Genomic DNA, 20463 nt, shown 5'->3' with positions numbered 1-20463 from the left:
TGCACTGACCTTTGCTACAGTTCCTCCATTTTCAATTGAGCTAGTTCCTTCTTCACAATCACCTTTCTCCTCATTGTCGTTCTGAAAACAACGCATATTCTAGTAAAAACGCAAACACACCTGTGTATGAAGTGACAAAACCACAAAAGAAAAGAAAAAAACTTTTTGTAAAATATTAAGAAGACAAAGATTCTAATTTTACTATTTTATCAAAATTCACAACAACAGTATATTTGTAAAAGATATAACTTCAAGGTAATACAGTTTACGTTAATAGAATTTGCAGTAATATCCCTTGGGTAAATCATATTATATTTAATTTAAACTACGTGCAAATTTTGAGTGTATGTTTAAAGGAATAAAGTAAACAAAATTAAGTAGACAAAATTGAATTGTATTACGCCGCTATGTAAGCAAAGGCTATGAACCCTTCATATCTGAACAAAAAATCTACAATAATGTCAACTACAAATGGTTAGCACTTAAATGGCGATTCTTGAAGTATTTCATAGAATAAGGTTTAAGTAAGAGATTAATTGTAACAAAACTAAAATCATACATTGATAACATCTGCATTCTCTCCCTTATTCTTGTTAGTTTCTCCGTCTTCTACTTCTGGCGGCTATAACGAAAATGAAAGAACAGAGTATCGGTTAATTATATTAAAATGTGTTTTTTATTATAAATATACACTAAATAATTGCAAACGAATATCCTTAAGATAGCACACATGATTGTAATGTTCTTGAATAATATAACAGCCATGAGCAGTATAATTTCTAAGAAGTGTTTTGATATATTTCATTTTGAAATATGTTTTGAGCTGATTTTGATCTTTTTATGCCAAAGGAAACAAGAGCATCGCTAGGCGGAGCATTATATGCCTGAAAGTGTTTTTTTATAGTGAGGATGAAGCATTTGTAAGACATGGGAATTAGCTGTTCATCCTATAAATTTTACAGCTGTAGGTTGATTAATACTTAAGTTATTAATTATGACCTTAACCTTTGACCTTGTGACCCCAAAATCAATAGGGGTCTTCTACCTAATGTGAACAATCATCCTAAAAAGTTTGAATATTGTGGGCCAAATGGAACTTTAATTATGCTCTAGAAACTATTTTCAGTTTTAAGGTTAAAGTGACTTTGACATTGCTTGTGACCCCAAAACCAATAGGGGTCTTCTACCCAATATGGACAATCATCCTAAAAAGTTTGAATATAGAGGGCCAAATGGAACTTACGTTATGCTCCGGAAACTGTTTCTTGGTTTTAAGGTAATTGTGACCTTGATCTTTGACCTAGTGACCCCAAATCGATAGGGGTCTTTTGCCCAATATGGACAATCATCCTATGAAGTTTGAATATTGTGGGCCAAATGGAACTTAAATTATGCTCCGGAAACAGTTTTCAGTTTTGAGGATAATGTGACCTTGACCCTTGACCTTTTGACCCCAAAATCAATAGGGGTCTTCTACCCAATATGGACAATCATCCTATGAAGTTTGAATATTGTGGGCCAAATGGAACTTAAGTAATGTTCCGGAATCTGTTTTCAGTTTTAAGGTTAAAGTGACCTTGACCTTTGACCTTTTGACCCCAAAATTAACAGGGCTCTACTACCCAATATGGACAATCATCCTATGAAGTTTGAACATTGTGGGCCTATTGGAACTCAAGTTATGCTCCGGAAACTGTTTTCAGTATCAATGTAATAGTGACCTTGACCTTTGAGCTTGTGACTCCAAAATCAATAGTGGTCTTCTACCCAATATGGACAATCATCCTATGAAGTTTAACATTGTGGGTCGAATGGAACTTAAGTTATGCTCCGGAAACTGTTTTCAGTTTTAAGGTAATAGTGACCTTGACCTTTGACCTTTTGACCCAAAAATCAATATAGTCTTCTACCCAATATGGACAATCATCTTATTATGAAGTTTGAATTTTGTCGGCCTAATGGAACTTAAACTTTGCTCCGGAAACCAAATTGCTAACGGACGGACGGACGGACGTACGGACGGATGGATTGACAGACAGACAGACGGACGCCAGGGGGTATAACATAATATGCCCTTTCGGGCATATAATAAAGAATATTGAATGACTAAAGCTACAATACTGACTTTATTGAACGACTTGAAAGAAAAATAGTATGTGAGACATAATTTTCAATAGAAGTAACAGTAAAATATCTGATGGCTCGGAGGTAAACAGCAGAATCTATAGGTATAAATGTTACACAGAAAAGTCACTCTAGCTGTTTGTAACTCAAAATGTAAAGTCTCTAAATTGATAAATGAACTAAATGTTAAAAAATTAAAGCGATACGTGAAGACAAAATTTAAACAAAATTTATGTTACATTAAAGAGTAGGTACATAAGAGAATCCATCATCATTAGACAATTTAAAAGAGAAGCACGAGGGAAAGGTGCATGTATTAAGGATAACGTCAGACGTCCATAGAGTATGCAAACGCTGCCAAATAAAATGTTATTTAGTATAAAGTCGTAAAAGCGGTATAACTTTTAAGTATCTTTTGAAGTATAGAAATATTCCTATAAAGCAGAATTTAAAGATAAAAATTATGAACATACGAAACTAACCGCCTACGATTTAGAAATACATAATAAGTTGTGCGTGCTTTGAATTTTTTGACGATACATAAGTAATACCCCGGTAATACAGGTATGTAAGCCATTCACAAGTCGAGAAATAAATTTATTTGCTGTATTACCACAGGCCATATAACCTGTCAAAATCTTTATAATTAATAATATAACTTTTTTAGAGAGCGACGCGATATTTATTCCGGTGACATTTTGTCAAAACTCTTTATGCGCTTTAGGCGGAGATGTTGTTGAGGACAACTGTGCTTAATCATTGACAATGAACAATGGCGTACAAACAGGCTGCATTTAACAAAAATGTTTGCCTCTGACCAACCATGTTAATTGAAACAACAACACCACAATAACAATAATCAAATATTAAACTCTAGACAATATGGCAATCAGTTGCCAGAATTCAACCTATGTCCCTTCTAACACAGGTCATTTGAGATCACTAAACCATGTCCAAACCAATTCAAGACGAACACAAAGCTCTCAATACCTATATTATCAGCTAAAATAGTAGATCATACAATTTGCAAATGACTCCTCTAAACAAACATCTGATAAACATTATTTATTTGTGTTTAACGCTATTTTAACAAATACACTATGTCTTTATTGGAAGTTAGAAAAGCAAAGGCCCCATCTGTACATATATATATATAAAAAATGGTTTACTTCAGAATACAAGTTTACTTTTGACAGTCCATTGACAAATTGCTAACTAAAATAAGCTAAGGTTAAAATGATACTTAGTTCCAATTTTTTTTGCACAATCGATTTTTGATTCTAAGTACAGGATCGTTAAACTATTAATGACAACAGAAAAAAATTTTCATACAAAGTTCAAGGCCCGGAAACTGCTAAGTGTTTACTTTTTGCAAAATTGCATATTGCATATTTGTAGCCAAGATAATGTTTAGAAAATGAGAATTTTAAAATCGTTTCCAAGTTCAAAAAAGCAAAAAAAAAAAAAACACCCCCAAATCATTGAACCCTGACCAAATAAGAATTTGTCTTGTATTTTCTGGTAAAATACCAGCACATGTAATGTGGATCCTCGGACGTACATTCCTTCAAAGTTAGAGGAGAAACTGAAAATTTCGAAAGAATTTCTAACGTTCAAGAGGGATAACTTTATCCAAAATTCATCGAACCATGATTATAAACGAAAACTGAAAAGTTATTTTTGTCAAAGTTTAAGGGTCATAACTCTGCAAAAAATCATCCAACCATTTCCAAATAATTCCAACTTGACCTACAAATTCCTAAGACATATCCATGCCTAAAATTCGTTCAAGACATAATGAAACAAAACTGAAAATGTTGTTTTTATTCAATGTTAAACGATCACAACTCTGCAAAAAATCATTAAACAATGACCAATTTCGAACTTGACCTGCACATTACTTTATATCCAAACATCAAATTCGAGTTTGTTTGTAACTGTTGCTAAGATAATGAATCGAAACTGATGATGACGGAATGAAAGCTGACACGAGGGTTAAAGATAATATCTAGTGTAATTATAATGAATAACAATTACAAAAGAAAACTCATTTAAAAAAGTAAATAGATAAAACAAATCATACAAACTAGATGTCTATTGTGTGTGTTTGGTTTGTTTACCCTCGCCACCGGAATGAACCATATGGGCGAGGATATACTTCATTTAAAACTTACTGCATTTATATGGGAAGTAATGTAAATTAAGCTATAGTTTTATCGGTACATGTGTTTACGTGTGTCTATTATTATTGGCAAAATATTTTATAGTAGGTATTCATAACTGCCTTTAACTGCCAATTTCAATATTTGAATATTAGTTTCAAGTTCAGTGAAACTAGTCGCTGACCTTTGCTACAGTTCCTCCATTTTCAATTGAGCTAGTTCCTTCTTCGAAACCACCTTTCTCATCATTGTCGTTCTGAAACAACGCATATATCAATAAAAAAGAAAAAAAACACTTGTATATGAAGTGACAGAATCTAAAAAACAAAACAAATTTTTGTAACATAATACTAAGACAACGATTCTAATTAAAATATCTTATCAGGCTTTAAAAGGAACGGTATATATGTGAAAGATATAACTTCAAAGGGATACAGTTAACGTTAAAAGGCTGGTTTTACAATATTATTTACAGTAACATCCCTTACGTTAACACTTTTATATCATCATCTTCATGTACATTCATGGTGTTTGTTTCAAGAAAAGGGTGAAATAAGCAAAAATGAATAGAATAAATTAAGTTGCATACGGACAGGTAAGAAAGCAGAAATTATAAAACAAACATTTTCAGAGAGAGACACAAAAACATGCAACATGTCCAAGGCACAATACAGCTAAGTATAAGCCATTTATCATAAAGAAAATAAATTAGAAGATATATGAAATAGAACAAAATAAATACTTTTGATTCCACTGAATTGTCTTTCTGGTTCTTGTCTGATTCAATGTCGATGTCACTGTGTTCAACTCCAGGCTCCTACACATAAAATGAATGAACAGAGTAACTGTTCATTTTATTTAAATTCTTTTAGGCCCAGTGTGTATTTTGTCACACCTCACCCACCCCCATTTAGTTTAAACATATTTTACTTCAAACATTTTCACACAAACAATTATTACATACAATCATTAGTTACATAATAAACAATGCTGAAAAAGGATTAGATCCGAAAGCATACAATGCTTATAGAGGTCTTGTCCTAACATATAATTCATTACTGTAAATTCGGCGGTAAATTACATGTTCGAAATAGTATATCATGAAAACCCCCATTTGCAAGCAAGTTGATTAATTCCGACGCCGTGTTGTCACCCGTAGATCGTTATTTCGTACATTTTACTTAGATGGAATCCTTAAAACATATTTTCTAATTGTCATGCTAAAAACTGTTTTTAAGAAAATAGTTAAAAGAATGAGACACTATAGAGGAAGTAACTTGTTTCACATTAAATCACATGGAATTTATGTATTTGGTTTTATTCATATCAGTGTTTTTTAGTTTGAAGAAAATATCGTGTGTACATTTGTAGTTATGCTCAGGATTCCTTTCAAGTAAATCTGATAAAGGAGTAAAGACAAACGGATTCAACGACGCAGAGATGCAAAGACGGAGACTATTTCTAATATTCCCTATACCATTGGCGAGGAGATAAATAAATAGTTATTGAAATTTAAAAGTTAATGTCACACGCATACATACGCAAAAGCATACACGAGGATTTAAGATTATATCTAGTGCAATTATTAATATTTAACTATTTCAAAAGGTAACACTTATAGAAACGTAAATAAAATACTTACTAGATATCTATTATTACTGACAATATATTTTATACTAAGTGCTCATAACCGCCTTTCACCGCTTATTTTGATATTTGATTATAAATTTCAAGTTCAGTGAAACTAGTGCACTGACCTTTGCTACATGTCCTTCATTTTCAATTGAGCTAGTTCCTTCTTTGAAATCATTTTTTTCATCATTGTCGTTCTGAAAACAAAGCATATTCTATTAAAAACGTTACACATCTGTGTATGAAGTGACAGAATCACAAAAGAAAAGAAAAAGCTTTATTAAGAATTCTAATTTTACAAACTTCTCAACAAAAGTATATAATTATGTAAAAGATATAACGTCAAAGGAATACAGTTGACGTTAAAACGCTGGTATAACAATATAATTTGCAGTAACATCCCTTACATTAACAATGATATATCACATTTACTTGTACATTCAGGATGTTTGTTTCAAGGAAAAAGGTACAGAGTTGCATTAGGATAGGTAGGAAATAAGAGGTAATAAAATAATATCAAAGTTATATTAGCCATTTATTGTAAAGAGTTTACATTAGAAGTTAAATGTAATAAATCAAAATAAATACTTTTGATACCACTGAATTGTCTTTCTGATTCTTGGCTGATTCAGTGTCTTTGTCACTTTGTTCATCTTCAGGCTCCTACACAAAAGATGAATGGACAGGATAACGGTTAATTTTATTTAAATTTATATGGGTTCAGTGTGTATTTTGTCAATACTCGTTCCCATATGCAAACATGATGATTAATCTCGACGCCGTGTTGTTACCCGGTGGTTGAAATTTAGTACATTTTACAATCATTAAAACGTTCATTACTTATTATCATGCTAAATACAGTTTTCAAGAACATAGAAAAAAGAATGAGGCAATATAGAGGAGGTTAGTATAACTACTTACGTTTATGTGGATTGTTTTGTTTTATTTCAGTGTATTAAGTTTGAAGACAAGAAGCGCCGCAATGCGACAAAACCAGATTTTTAACGGCCAAGTTTAATGTGATAGGAATTAGGAATACAATATGGCACTGCAGAAAGTTGGTGTCAAAAGTTAAGAATAAAAGTATACCAGATACCTGGGCACCAATGGCAGGCTGTATTTTCATGTAAGCTACACACGTGCCAAGTTATGTATCAATATGTCAAAGTATTCTGAAGTTATTGAGTCGAAGCTGAAAATTCTATTGTAATTATATGACCTTGACCTTGCTCTAAGATATCTAATGTGCAATCCCAAGCTGCAACTTAATAGAAGCTACCTTGACCTTGATCTATTGTGATTCATTTATGTCATTGTAAATTTTTTTGAAGAAATAACGTTTATACATTTGAGTTATGCTCAGGATTTTTTCAGGGAAATCTGATATAAGGGGAAAGTCCAAATAAATGCTAAGTAAAGTTCTGCATTTTCATCCAATGTGCTATGACAGTGGATAAAATCTGAGGATATGTTAAGTTATGCTTTAGAAACAGTTTTTTTTAAAAACACCTGAAAGATAGAAATAACTATGTAAGCAAGGTAGAATTATTGTTCATGCTCAATGCACTTTCAATGTGCTCCTCAAGTGTATGAAGTAAGAGGAAAATAAACTGAGAAACTTTTGGAGGTATTTCCGGACAAAAATTATTATGTAAATCAGATAAATGGGAATAACTCGATTATTGTTCATGCACACTGCAAGTTTGAATAAAATCGCATAGCAATTTTGTAGGAATGAGAAAATTAGGACGGATGTACACATTTACAGATGCATAGAAGCAAGGAGATAAAAATGATAAAATCCAAATGAAAATATCACGCGCATACATATGCAAACGCATACACGATGGTTTTAGATAATATCTTGTGTAATTATAAATATGTAACAATTACAAAAGATAATATATTTAAAATACTTCAATAAATTTAAACATAACAAACCAGATGTCTTTTATTTCAGACTATTCCTGAATAAACTGCCTTTCACTGCTAATTTTAATATTTGATTAAAGATTTCAAGTTCATTGAAACTGGCGCACTGACCTTTACTGCATTTCCTTCTTTGTCAATTGAGCTTTTCCCTGCTTTGAAATCACGCTGCTTATCATTGTCCTTCTGCAAACAACGCATATTTTAGTAAGAAAGTAAACACACCTTTGTATGAAGCAACACATAAACAAATGAAAAAACAACAATCGTTTGTGACAAATTAAGAGACAATGATTCTAACTTTATAATTTAATAAGATTGCACACGCAACAATATTCATCTTTAATATATTGATTTAGAAGAATACAGTTTAGTATAAACGCAGGTATTACAATAGAATTTGCAGTAATATCCCTTGGGTAAATCATATTATATTTAATTTAAACTACGTGCAAATTTTGAGTGTATGTTTAAAGGAATAAAGTAAACAAAATTAAGTAGACAAAATTGAATTGTATTACGCCGCTATGTAAGCAAAGGCTATGAACCCTTCATATCTTGAACAAAAATCTTACAATAATGTCAAACTACAAATGGTTAGCACTTAAATGGCGATTCTTGAATGTATTTCATAGAATAAGGTTTAAGTAAGAGATTAATTGTAAACAAAACTAAAATCATACATTGATAACATCTGTATTCTCCTCCTTATCCTTGTTGTTGTTTTCTCCGTCTTCTACTTCTGGCGGCTTTAACGAAAATGAAAGAACAGAGTATCGGTTAATTATATTAAAATGTTTTTGCGCCAATTATAAATGTAAACTTAATAATTGCAAACGAATATCCTTAAGTTTTATAGCACACATGATTGTTATGTTTTTGAATAATATCTCAGCCATGAGCAGTATAATTTCTAAGAAGAAGGGTTTTGATATATGTTTTAAGCTGATGTGATCTCTTTATACCAAAACACTAGAAATACAGGATATTGAACGAATGTAGTTTCAATTCTGACTTTATTGAACGAGTTGAATAAAATTATATTATGCGAGACATAATTCTCAATGGAAGTAGCAATATAATATCTGATGTCTCGAAGGAACATAAAAGAAACAATTATCACTGGACAATTTAAAAGAGAAGCACGAGGGAATGGTGCATGTATAAAGGATAACGTCAGATGTCCAAGGAGTATGCAAGCGCTGCAAAATAAAATGTTATTTAAGTATAAAGTCATTATAGCAATGTTACTTTCAAGTATATTTTGAAGTAGAGAAATATTGAAAGTTAGATAAGCAAATGCCCCATCTGTGCACATGCATTTATCAAAATTCGTTCACTTCAAAATGAAAGTTACATTTTGACAGTTTATTGATAAATTGCTTACATGAAAAAAGCTAAAGTTAAAATAATACTTAGTTCCAAATTTGTCAGCACAAACCATTTTTTCATTCTCAGTTCCAGGCCTTAAAACTATTCAATGTCAACAAAAACCAATTTTCATACAGAGCTCAAGGTCCGGAAACTACTCAGTGTTTACCTTTTGAAATTGCATATTGCATATTTGCAGCTAAGAGAATGATAAGAAAATGAGAATTTTAAAAAGTTTCCAAATTCAGGAAGGGGGGGGGGCGGTAAAAAACATTGGACCTTGACAAAATAAGAACTTGTCTTGTATTTTCTGTTAAAATACCAGCACGTGAATTTTGGATCCTCAGACGTACATTCCTTCAATAAAGCAGAAACTCGAAATTTCTTATTTTTTCTAAGTTGAAGAAAGATAACTCTGTCAAAATTCATTAAACCATTTCAACAAAAAGAATAGTGCGGAAACTGAAAAGTTCAATTTTTTTCAACGTTCAAGAGGGATAAATTTATCAAAAATTCATCAAACGATGATAATAAACGGAAACTGAAAAGTTCTTTTATGTCAATGTTAATGGGGCATAACTCTGCTAAAATCATCAAACCATTTCCAAATTCGAACTTGACCTACGCATTCCTATGACATATCCATACGTCTTATTTGTTCGGAAGATAATGAACGGAAACTGAAAATGTTTATTTTTCAAAGTTAAAGGATCACAACTCTGCCAAAAATCATTGAACCATGACCAAATTCAAACTTGACCTGCGCATTACTTTAACGTATCCATCTATCAAATTTGAGTTGAATGTGTACAACTGTTGGGGAAATAATGAACCGAAACTGAAAATTTCTTTTAAGGGGTATAGTCTGTCAAAAGTCATCGGACGATGACCAACTTCAAACTTGTGTAAGTGGAAACGAATAGCATGTTGTTTTTATTCAAGTTCTCATTTTTAAAACCCCGATTTCGTTTGTCTCTACTTAGTATATCGTAGTTATTATTCCATTAGGGGGCAGGGGACCTAAATATGAACAATTTTGTACTTCAGTGTGACCAGAAACACAATTCAAAATATTTCAAAATCTGTTTCACAGGCAGATAACAAGTTGCACAGCATTATTCAATGATATATGACATACATTGAAGAAGGTAATAGTTTGCATGCATTGCTCCTTAAAAAAATGACTGACAGCAGTTTATATTTACCCCCAACCAGCCGAAATCACACCTTAAATATACCAATATGGGCAACCTTCATGAAGGTGCAGCATACTCCAGAATCCGCCCGATTCCTTTAAAAAATATCACTAACACGCAGTGCAAGCTATGGCATTTTGAAAAATGACCAATAAAGTGTCTGTCATACGTTTAGACTTTTCAAAAAATTTATCCGAAATTTCTTACTTGTTTGGCGCCAACTGTCAAAGCTTGATTTTTAACTTTTTCACCTCCATTCGGAGAGTCAGAAATATATACAAAGCTACCAAAATGCTGAGTTTCGGGTAAAAAAACCCAAAAAACTTCTCATTTCCTACACACAAACAAGAAAGAATTACACTGACAGAGAGATATCAGAAGTTTCCAGTATCTTCGAAACACCATGTCTGAGTTATAAAAAAAATTGACTGAGGCCATCATTCGAATATGTCCCTTGCCCCCTTATATGCAAATATGAAACCAGCCAATGCTTGTATAAATTATAAGTAAATTGCCATGTTTTATGTGTGTGAAGTATGTTCGTTCAAAAAGAATCGTAATACCTCAATGGGGGTTACGGCTTCCACGTCTGACTGTGTTAAATTCTCGTCTTTTTCTTCATGGGATAATTTCCGTCGATTTATGTAAACCTTAGCAGTGAGTATACGTAAACTATCTTTTATCCTCTTATCATGACCCTTTGATAGATCGCTGCACAGGCGGCTTGCTTCCTACATATAAAATAAAGCTATTGTTTTTGTTTTACGGTGAAGAGAAGTTTTATTTTTGTAAAGATCATGATAAAAAACTTCAACATCCTTCAAATGAAATAATAGAGGTATTCATATCGCTTTATATTATCACTGTGTGGTACAGTCCCCCATATCACCCAATTACGTCAACAGGGGGTGACAACTCCGATTTTATTTGATAAGGTCTATATCTTTAATCGGAGTAACCGACAACGTGTTTATAATCAATTGTGACTTGATTTGAGCAGCACAGTCTGTATAAGTTTCATTTAATCTTGAATAAAATATATGACCCTTAAATATAGACAGATCTGATTTAACCCGACTTTTGCCTTTTTGGTCTATTAAAAAAAAGATTTTGGAATAATAAAGCTGGACTACTTAAAGGCCTTCATAATTGTAAAATGAATGAGCTTTGATCTTCTTATTCCATATTTGTAACCGAACTGAAAAGCATTAAAACAAATTTTGTCACAGTGCCTGACTGACTGTGTTGAATAAAAGAGTCGAAGACTTTTACGAACTTTTGAAATTTCCATATTTCAAAACCCCCCCGGTTGTTTTTTTGCTTAAAGGAAATCATTAAAAAAAATACCTTACTTATTTTAAAAATAAAAACCTGTAAGGTGGTTGATTTGTGTCATTTTTGCGACTTTCACAGGGTCGCTACGAAAAAAAAACAAAAAAAACAACAAAAAAACAAGAGGGCCATAATGGCCCTGAGTCGCTCACCAGAAACAACTGCCTTTCCGTGTTGGTATGTCAATATATTCTAATATTAAATTTGAGCATAGAATATGTTCAAACAATAATTTGAAGAAATGCCATGACCTGGGGTATTTAAGCTTAAGCTTAAACGGGGCTTATCAAATTAATATGAGCAAACTTGATAAAAGAATACCTAAGAATGCTAAAAAGTTTGGTGATCATCTATCAATTATTTCAGTAGGAAATGATGTTCGAAGGTTTTTTTCTATTTTTAGCTTAAGTGGCCCCTAAAAGGGGCTTATCAAATTAATATAAGCAAACTTGATAAAAGAGTACCCAAAAAAGCTACAGACAAAGTTTGGTGATCATCCATCAATTGGTTCTCAAGTAGAAGATGTTTAAAGGTTTTTCTATTTTTAGCTTTAGCGGCCCTAAAAGGGGCCAATCAAATTAATACGAGCAAACTTGATAAAAGAGTACCCAAAATGCTTTAGAGTTTGGTGATAATCCATTAATTAGTTCTGTAGGAGAGGATGTTTAAACGTATTTCTATCTTTAATTTTACCGACCCTTAAAAGGGGCTAATCAATTGAATATGTGCAACTTAATAAAAGACTACCCAATAAGACAAAGTTTGCTGATCATCCATCAATTAGTTCTGTAGCAATAGACGTTAAGGTGTATATCTATTTTTAATTATAGTGGCCCCTAAAAGAGGCCAATCAAAATAATATGAGCACACTTAATATAAGACTACCTAACAATGCTTCAGACAAAGTTTGGTTATCATCCATCAATTAAAGTTCTGTAGAAATAGACATTAAAAGGTATTTCTATTTTTAGCTTAAGCAGCCCGTAAAAGGGGTCAATCAAATTCATATGAGCAAACTTGATAAAAGACTTCACAAGAATGCTACAGACAAAGTTTGGTGATCTTGCTTCAATTAGTTCTCTAGAAATAGACATTTAACGGTATTTCTATTTTCAGCTATAGAGACCCCTAAATAGGGCCAATTAAAATTAATATGAGCAAACTTGATAAAAGACTACCCAAGAATGCCACAGACAAAGTTTGGTGATCATCCATCAATTAGTTCTGTAGGAGAAGATGTTTAAAGGTTTTTTATTTTCTAGTCCTAAAGAACCCTAAAAGGGTCCAATCAAATTAATATTAGCAAACTTGATAAAAGACTACCCAAGAATGCTACAGACAAAGTTTGGTGATCATCCATCAATTAGTTCTCTACAAATAGACGTTGAAAGGTTTTCCTATTTTTAGCTTTAGCGGCCCGTAAAAGGGGTCAATCAAATTCATATGAGCAAACTTGATAAAAGACTACACAAGAATGCTACAGACAAAGTTTGGTGATCTTACATCAATTAGTTCTCTCGAAATAGACATTTAACGGTATTTCTATTTCTAGCTATAGAGACTCCTAAATGGGGCCAATTAAAATTAATATGAGCAAACTTGATAAAAGACTACCCAAGAATGCTACAGACATAGTTTGGTGATCATCCATCAATTAGTTCTGTAGGAGAAGATGTTAAAAGGTGTTTTTTTTAGTCCTAAAGACCCCTAAAAGGGGCCAATCAAATAAATATTAGCAAACTTGATAAAAGACTACCTAAGAATGCTACAGACAAAGTTTGGTGATCATCCATTAATTAGTTCTCTACAAATAGACGTTAAAGGTTTTCCTATTTTTAGCTTTAGCGGCCCTAAAAGGGGTCAATCAAATTCATATGAGCAAACTTGATACAAAACTACCCAAGAATGCTACAGACAAAGTTTGGTGATCATCGATCCATTAGTTTTGTAGAAGAATATGTTTAAAGGTTTTTCTATTTTTAGCCCTAGAGACCCCTTAAAGGGTCCAATCAAATGTATATGAGCAAACTTGATACAAAACTACCCAAGAATGCTACAGACAAAGTTTGGTGATCATCCATCCATTAGTTCTGTAGAAGAAGATGTTTAAAGGTTTTTCTTTTTTTAGTCCTAAAGACCCCTAAAAGGGGCCAATCAAATAAATATTAGCAAACTTGATAAAAGACTACCTAAGAATGCTACAGACAAAGTTTGGTGATCATCCATTAATTAGTTCTCTACAAATAGACGTTAAAGGTTTTCCTATTTTTAGCTTTAGCGGCCCTAAAAGGGGTCAATCAAATTCATATGAGCAAACTTGATACAAAACTACCCAAGAATGCTACAGACAAAGTTTGGTGATCATCGATCCATTAGTTTTGTAGAAGAAGATGTTTAAAGGTTTTTTCTATTTTTAGCCCTAGAGACCCCTTAAAGGGTCCAATCAAATTTATATGAGCAAACTTGATAAAAGACTACCCAAGAATGCTACAGACAAAGTTTGGTGATCATCCATCCATTAGTTCTGTAGAAGAAGATGTTTAAAGGTTTTTCTATTTTAAGCACTAGAGACCCCTAAAAGAGGCCAATTGGAATGACATGAGCAAATTCAAGTGTGACTGTCACAAGGATGCTACAGACCAAATTTGAAGTAAATCTGCCTAGTAGTTTCAGAGAAGAAGACGATTGTTGACGCATGACGACGGACGACGGAGCATCCCCCTTTGATACTAATAGCTCACCCTGAGCCTTCGGCTCTGGTGAGCTAAAAAAAACAAAAAAAAACGCGACCTTTTGCTCCCGCGAGTGGCGTGTTTCTGACTTCTTTTTGTCGTATCATTTTTTTGACGCGCTAGGCAAAGTCAAGCAAACAAGAATCTTGGGGGGGGGGGGGGGTGGTTTGTATAATTATACTTAAGTTTACATTTTCTTAACCTCTCAAAGCATCAAAGCAAAACTACGAAATAAATAGGTCACGACAAACAGTCGGCAACAACTTAAATTGTGACGTGTATTCACGGGACATTTTTCGTAGTTGTGCCTCACAAGGCGGGGGAAGTAAGGTCGTTGTTTCGCCTTGAAAACATGCTTACGCAAAGATAGTAGTTTGAAGTTCCGTGGTTTTATCTTTTCCACCAGAAAATACGCTCAAACGAAAAAGTACAAATAAGGTACCATACTAATCGAAAATATATGAAATAAACAGCGTATTCTACCACTTTGTTGAAAGCTTTTCACTTAACTGCTATATTCGAATGAGCAGGAATGATCCTTCCTTAGTATGCAGCAAATACACACAGCGGAACTTAATAGAGAACAATAAGAAGTTGATTTTTATAACATTGTCGTAAGTAAGAGCAACTGCATGTATTTATTACAAAGGAACGCTTGGAAATAGACAAATAATGACATTTCGTTATATTTCAGTAGGCGCTTCTGGGAGAAAAAAAATATATATAAATAAAGCAAACATAATTATTTCCTGTTGTTAGTAAATAGAAAAATATCAATTTCTTGTAAACAAATTCTTACAGTCTTTCTTTAGTATTGTTTTCCTTAGTTAATTTTATTTTTCTCCCTTTGATTAAAAAAATCTATATAGATTTGTGATATTTTATTTTCATTTAATGTACCAAGGTGGTCGATCCATTTCATCGGCAGTACTAGATAGATAACTAACCAATGATAAGCTACAAGGTACCTACAAGTGAACGACAACTTATCCTACATTAAGTGAACGACAACTTATCCTACATTGTTTCTAAGACAAATGGCCATTAATTTTGTCTCAATGTCTGTTTTTGATTACGCCTCGTCTTCGTAACGGTCCAGCAGATTACTGAATTACTAATTTCGATGCTCTCCGTACTGAGCATAGGGGCTGGCATTTGTGAGATTTACTTATTTGTAGGCTTAAATCATATTTAAGTGCATTAGAAATATATCAATGCATATTTCTTTTAAACCAAGAACCATGTAAATTTACGTCATATAAAAAGAACGGCCACTTAAATGATTTACTGACACTTACCAACCTCTCCTATCCATACTCAACTGTTTTTATATTTTACTGGATCAATACACCCCTCCCACCAGCTACCAGCTTATTGAAATACTATCGAATCCGTTCCTGGAACCAACCAGTACTAAGCAATGAATGTAAAGTTTCTTGCTCAAGGAAACAACAGCTTGCCTCTGACAGGGTATGATCCCACGCGGTCAGCAATCCTAAGATTACTAGTCCGACGCGTGAACCACTCGGTCACGCTGCCATTCTAAATAGTATTAAACCAAATACTTTTTCATACACACCTCTAAAATATTTATCATATATTTTGTTTTTTGTTCGTCTTCCTCGAATGGTAAGACTTCAAAAGCGTCTGTCCACTCATTATCATATAGTTCCGAGAATTCCTCTGCTAATTTTGTTGGTCTTTTTTCGTCACTTAAATCCGCAATATTCGGGTTATTGTATGTCAGGTTGGCACCTGCAACTTTGCTCAATCTAAAAACATATTTAATTAGTGTTTTATATAAACTTTTACAAATCTAAATTTTTATGGGGTTGAGAAGACAGAATACAGCATAATGCATGTCTAATAATAGATCACGTGGCTAAAGAAGCAAATTAACCAAACTGTTGATAAAATGATGCTTTAATCAATATCAACTAAGCTTTCTTCTATTCTTTTCTGTAAAATGATATGTTAATAAGGAAAATATTAAAGCAAAGAACGTCTACAGGAAATTAAAAAAAATGTCAATTACACCAATCTTCCAAGTAATTGTTCAATAAAACCGATTATCTAATTAATTTTAGGATATTTGGATCAAAACAGTAGCCCCTAGACTTATAAAAGTGTTTCCTATATTAGGCTGTGTGACCTTTTTTTTAACTCCGGGTGACATTGATGACGTTGATAGCTTTAAGCAAAAAAGGCATGTAAGGATAATTTAGTGCGACAAAATCTATCATTTGCAGAAAACGTTGTATTTGGCCAAGTTTTCAATAATATTTAACAGTTGAAAAAAGGGATAGTAATTTGTATCGACCGTCTCTAGTAAGTTATAAAATTTCGATAAAACCAGATCAATATTTAAGTTACATATTGACCATCACTTAAAATAACACTCATTTGATTTCAAAATGTTTTACTACAATATAATGACCTTAATAATAGATCTTGCTTTTCACCATTTAAAACCTTGTAATCTTCTTGAAGTTTTTGCATTTGATTCAATATTGCATCGTGCTCGTAGGATAATCTTTTAAATTTCAAACTGTCTTCGTGCATTTTATTTTTACTACTCTTTATTGTGTCGTTTAGTTCCTTGATCATCTTCTGAAGTTTCCCGATCTGTTTTTCATATTCAGTTTTTAAAGCGTCGTTTTCACTGTAATGATATGACACCATATGTTGTAAAAGGAAATTGGACATATTTCGTTTATTTAAAGATACCATTTTAACAATGTAAAGAGAAAATGTTGTTAATGTTTTGAAAGTCTTCAAATCTTAATCTTTTTTTTCAATGAATACAGTGTATGTATTGTTTTACGTTTTCTATTGTTTTGGAAACAATTAAATATTTTATAACTTTACATCGAAAAGTTGAGTTTATATTATATTTCAGACACAACAAATAGTATAAAGTAACTGCAGACATATATTTTTTCGTCTAAAGATTACTTTCATGAACACGTGAAAACTGATATGAGGAGTTTAACGTGACATCGTGATATTTTACCTCATATCAATATTATCATGTTATTCTTTTGATTTTTATAAGTGATAATCCAGCCATTAAAAAACTTAATAATTTTACTTCTGTAGCCATTTTATAGAATTATTGGCTATTTCGACTTTCTTTTTAGTTGCTTCGTCTCTTCGTTTCAACTCTTCTTTATTTCTTAAAAGGAAAAAAAGTTTTTCAGGTAAATAAGATCATTGTAAAATCATGAAAATAACAGTCTTGATGCAGAGATTATTCGAGTAACTAAATATGAAATTTGTCTAAAACATTTTAATCTAAATAAAACATTTAGCAAGATAAAAAATGTTACAAAACAAAACGTGTAGTTATGCTTTATATTTTCTTATTTCCTAAAAAAATGTATAATCTTATATCTTTAAATCAACAATTATGTCCATGTAAATGATAAAAAGGGAATGATAATAATAATAGTAATAATAATAATAATAATAATAATAATAATAATAATAATAATAATAATAATTATAATAATGATAATAACAATAATAATAACGCAACACACTGGAAAGCTTGCCCGCTTGAATCATGACCATAAAACAACAGTTCAAATTAGTAATAAGTTGTCTATTTTTACAAAGAAATAAACACTGACAAAGTATTTTCTCTTCTGAATAAACTTTAACTATACAAGTCTTTTCAAAGTATTCTCCCATATTGCATGTATACTTATTTACGGATTCTGAAAGCTTATTTGTGACCTTGACCATTTACATTTATTCTACATTGTTGTATAATGACATACATTTTGCGAAACAGTTTAACTTTAACATCAGTTTAAAAGATACATGAGATGGACGAAAACTGAGTTTTAATTATATACAACAAATTTATTCTGGTATAAAAATCTATTTTATTAAACTAGTCCGGACTAACGCTTACCATTACTTTTTGTATATAAGACCCAATTATGTAGTTATTCAACTACAAATAATAAACTCTATAGAACTAAAATATCAATCAATATTAAGACATTTATACATGTATAATTATGTTCCGTTTATATAATTGCCAGCGGGCCCATTCGCGATTCCGTCAGTGGTGCGACAAAAAGTATCGGAAGGGTTGGGACGTTAACTATTGTTTGACTGTAGTCGATGCATTGCGCATGTTAAGGTTAGGTGATGAAAAGAAACAGACCACGCGTATGGTGTGCGTTCGACTAATTTTATGCGTTTTCAAGTTGAATAACTGTGACTGTGACAAAAGGAAGCGTCAGAACACTGCTTGAATGGACAAGGTATATTTTTGCAAAATATTCCTTACGGTTTTATGCTACTAAATATTATCGCGTGTCTGACAAAACCATCAAAAAGCCCGCTCAGACTCAGGTTAGTGTACTTTTTATTTCATGGTCAATATCATATTATCTAAAACTCTGAATTGAACAAAACAAACATTGTGAAGAATAGTAACTAATAGAATGTTGGACCGTATGTAATTTTAGTGACCGCCCAATCAGCCACAAACATTGAACAGACCACACTCAGCATGCAGCGTCGGGTCATTAAATCTTTGTTATCTGACTGATTGGTCAATATAATTCATTGTAATCACATCGTAGTGACAAAATAATCAAATTTGCTTACCTTTTTATTTTTTCAGATAATTCGTTTTGAAGGCTTTCTATCTGCCTACAAAATAATCATTTATTTGGTACGATATTATTATTTATGCAGGTTCCCAAAATACGTGTAAGGAAGTTGAGACAAAGTGATAAACGTTTCATTGTTAAAAAAAGCAATAGACAGGAGAGACATAATTTTCTATAATGTATCATTATTGATTGATAGATATGTAATACGCTATCAAAATATATATGCAAACTTACGTGCTATCATGTTATCTGAAACTATAGCACATTCTTAAACATACGTTTGCTAATCTCTTTGAAAAACATGTTTTCTTTGTTTTAAATTTGAATACTCCCCTTACTTTATCAAACCGAGGTATACGAGAAAATCGATTGCATTTACAGCAAACATATGTGTACTACAATTATAAAAAATAAAGACATTAAAGCCCACATGAAATTTACAGTTGAAACATTACCGCTTTTTACTCTGTAACTCTCTCTCTCCATGTTCATGTTTCCTTTTTAAATCTTCGTATCTAAAACGGTAATACATTTTACATTAAACGTTAGTTGATCACATAAGCATGTTTTCTTGTGATATAAGATTATCTTGTTATTTAAAAGATCTACAAGTATTTATGGTAGGTGTATTGCTGGTAGGTGTATTACGTAAAATACAAACATTTTGGTCAAACATATATTGTTACAGACGAGCATGATACAATATCATTTTATTTAACTTATGTTTAACGTCTTTATGTTTGATTGTATGTAATATGGCCTTAAAAGGTGATTATCGCATACAAACAAGAAAGGATATCGATCTTTCACATTGTTGTAATCACACATTATACAAAATCAGCCACTTCTTGAGAGTCACTTTCTATTTCAATATCAAGACTGACAATAATAAAGTTAGTGTATATGAATAAAATTTGTTTTCAATTCCAAAACATTCAGGTAATGCTAGAACGTTTTTTTACAACGATAAGTAACCTTCTGGCTTAGAATTATCGTCAACATTCATATACCACCCATATGTCTTTTACTCTTTTTTTACAAACATCATTACAAATACATCTTCATATTGTTTGCCTTATTCAAGCCAAATAAAGCCGAATCCGTTTTTTTTCTAAACTTTTTTCACTAATGTAACCCAATTAACATATGAATTTTCATCATCATTGTGCATTATTATGTAACTTATTTTCTTTTACAATTCGTTGATTATGTATCTTTATATATTTCATTTTCAAAGTATTAGCTTTAAGTAGGTACCTAACGCAATCACCTGAAACAATGATTTATTTAGGTAAATTAAATCTTTTACAATCATTATAATGTATACCTAAATCAAATTCATTCAGACCCC

General features: G+C 32.0%; 1 protein-coding gene across 1 annotated transcript in view; it reads right to left on the bottom strand.

Moving 5' to 3' along the window:
* LOC132746820 (MATH and LRR domain-containing protein PFE0570w-like) overlaps window positions 1–20463 on the bottom strand; it is a 71903-nt gene that overhangs the window by 7951 nt on the left and 43489 nt on the right. The window contains exons 22-35 of the mRNA XM_060736080.1: window positions 19568–19627; window positions 19105–19149; window positions 17570–17653; window positions 16916–17140; window positions 16058–16250; window positions 10978–11145; window positions 8531–8596; window positions 7962–8033; window positions 6516–6581; window positions 6044–6115; window positions 5029–5103; window positions 4471–4542; window positions 560–622; window positions 10–81 (exon numbers count right to left, since the gene is read on the bottom strand). Of these exons, the coding sequence (XP_060592063.1) occupies window positions 10–81; window positions 560–622; window positions 4471–4542; window positions 5029–5103; window positions 6044–6115; window positions 6516–6581; window positions 7962–8033; window positions 8531–8596; window positions 10978–11145; window positions 16058–16250; window positions 16916–17140; window positions 17570–17653; window positions 19105–19149; window positions 19568–19627 (1333 nt within the window). The remainder of the gene's footprint in view (window positions 1–9; window positions 82–559; window positions 623–4470; window positions 4543–5028; window positions 5104–6043; window positions 6116–6515; window positions 6582–7961; window positions 8034–8530; window positions 8597–10977; window positions 11146–16057; window positions 16251–16915; window positions 17141–17569; window positions 17654–19104; window positions 19150–19567; window positions 19628–20463) is intronic.

The sequence above is a fragment of the Ruditapes philippinarum genome, unplaced genomic scaffold, assembly GCF_026571515.1.
Source record: "Ruditapes philippinarum isolate M1 unplaced genomic scaffold, ASM2657151v2 ctg3807_1_1_1_1, whole genome shotgun sequence".
Taxonomy (NCBI): domain Eukaryota; kingdom Metazoa; phylum Mollusca; class Bivalvia; order Venerida; family Veneridae; genus Ruditapes; species Ruditapes philippinarum.
Note: the sequence above shows the minus strand (reverse complement) of the source record. Positions and strands in the feature narration are given on the sequence as shown.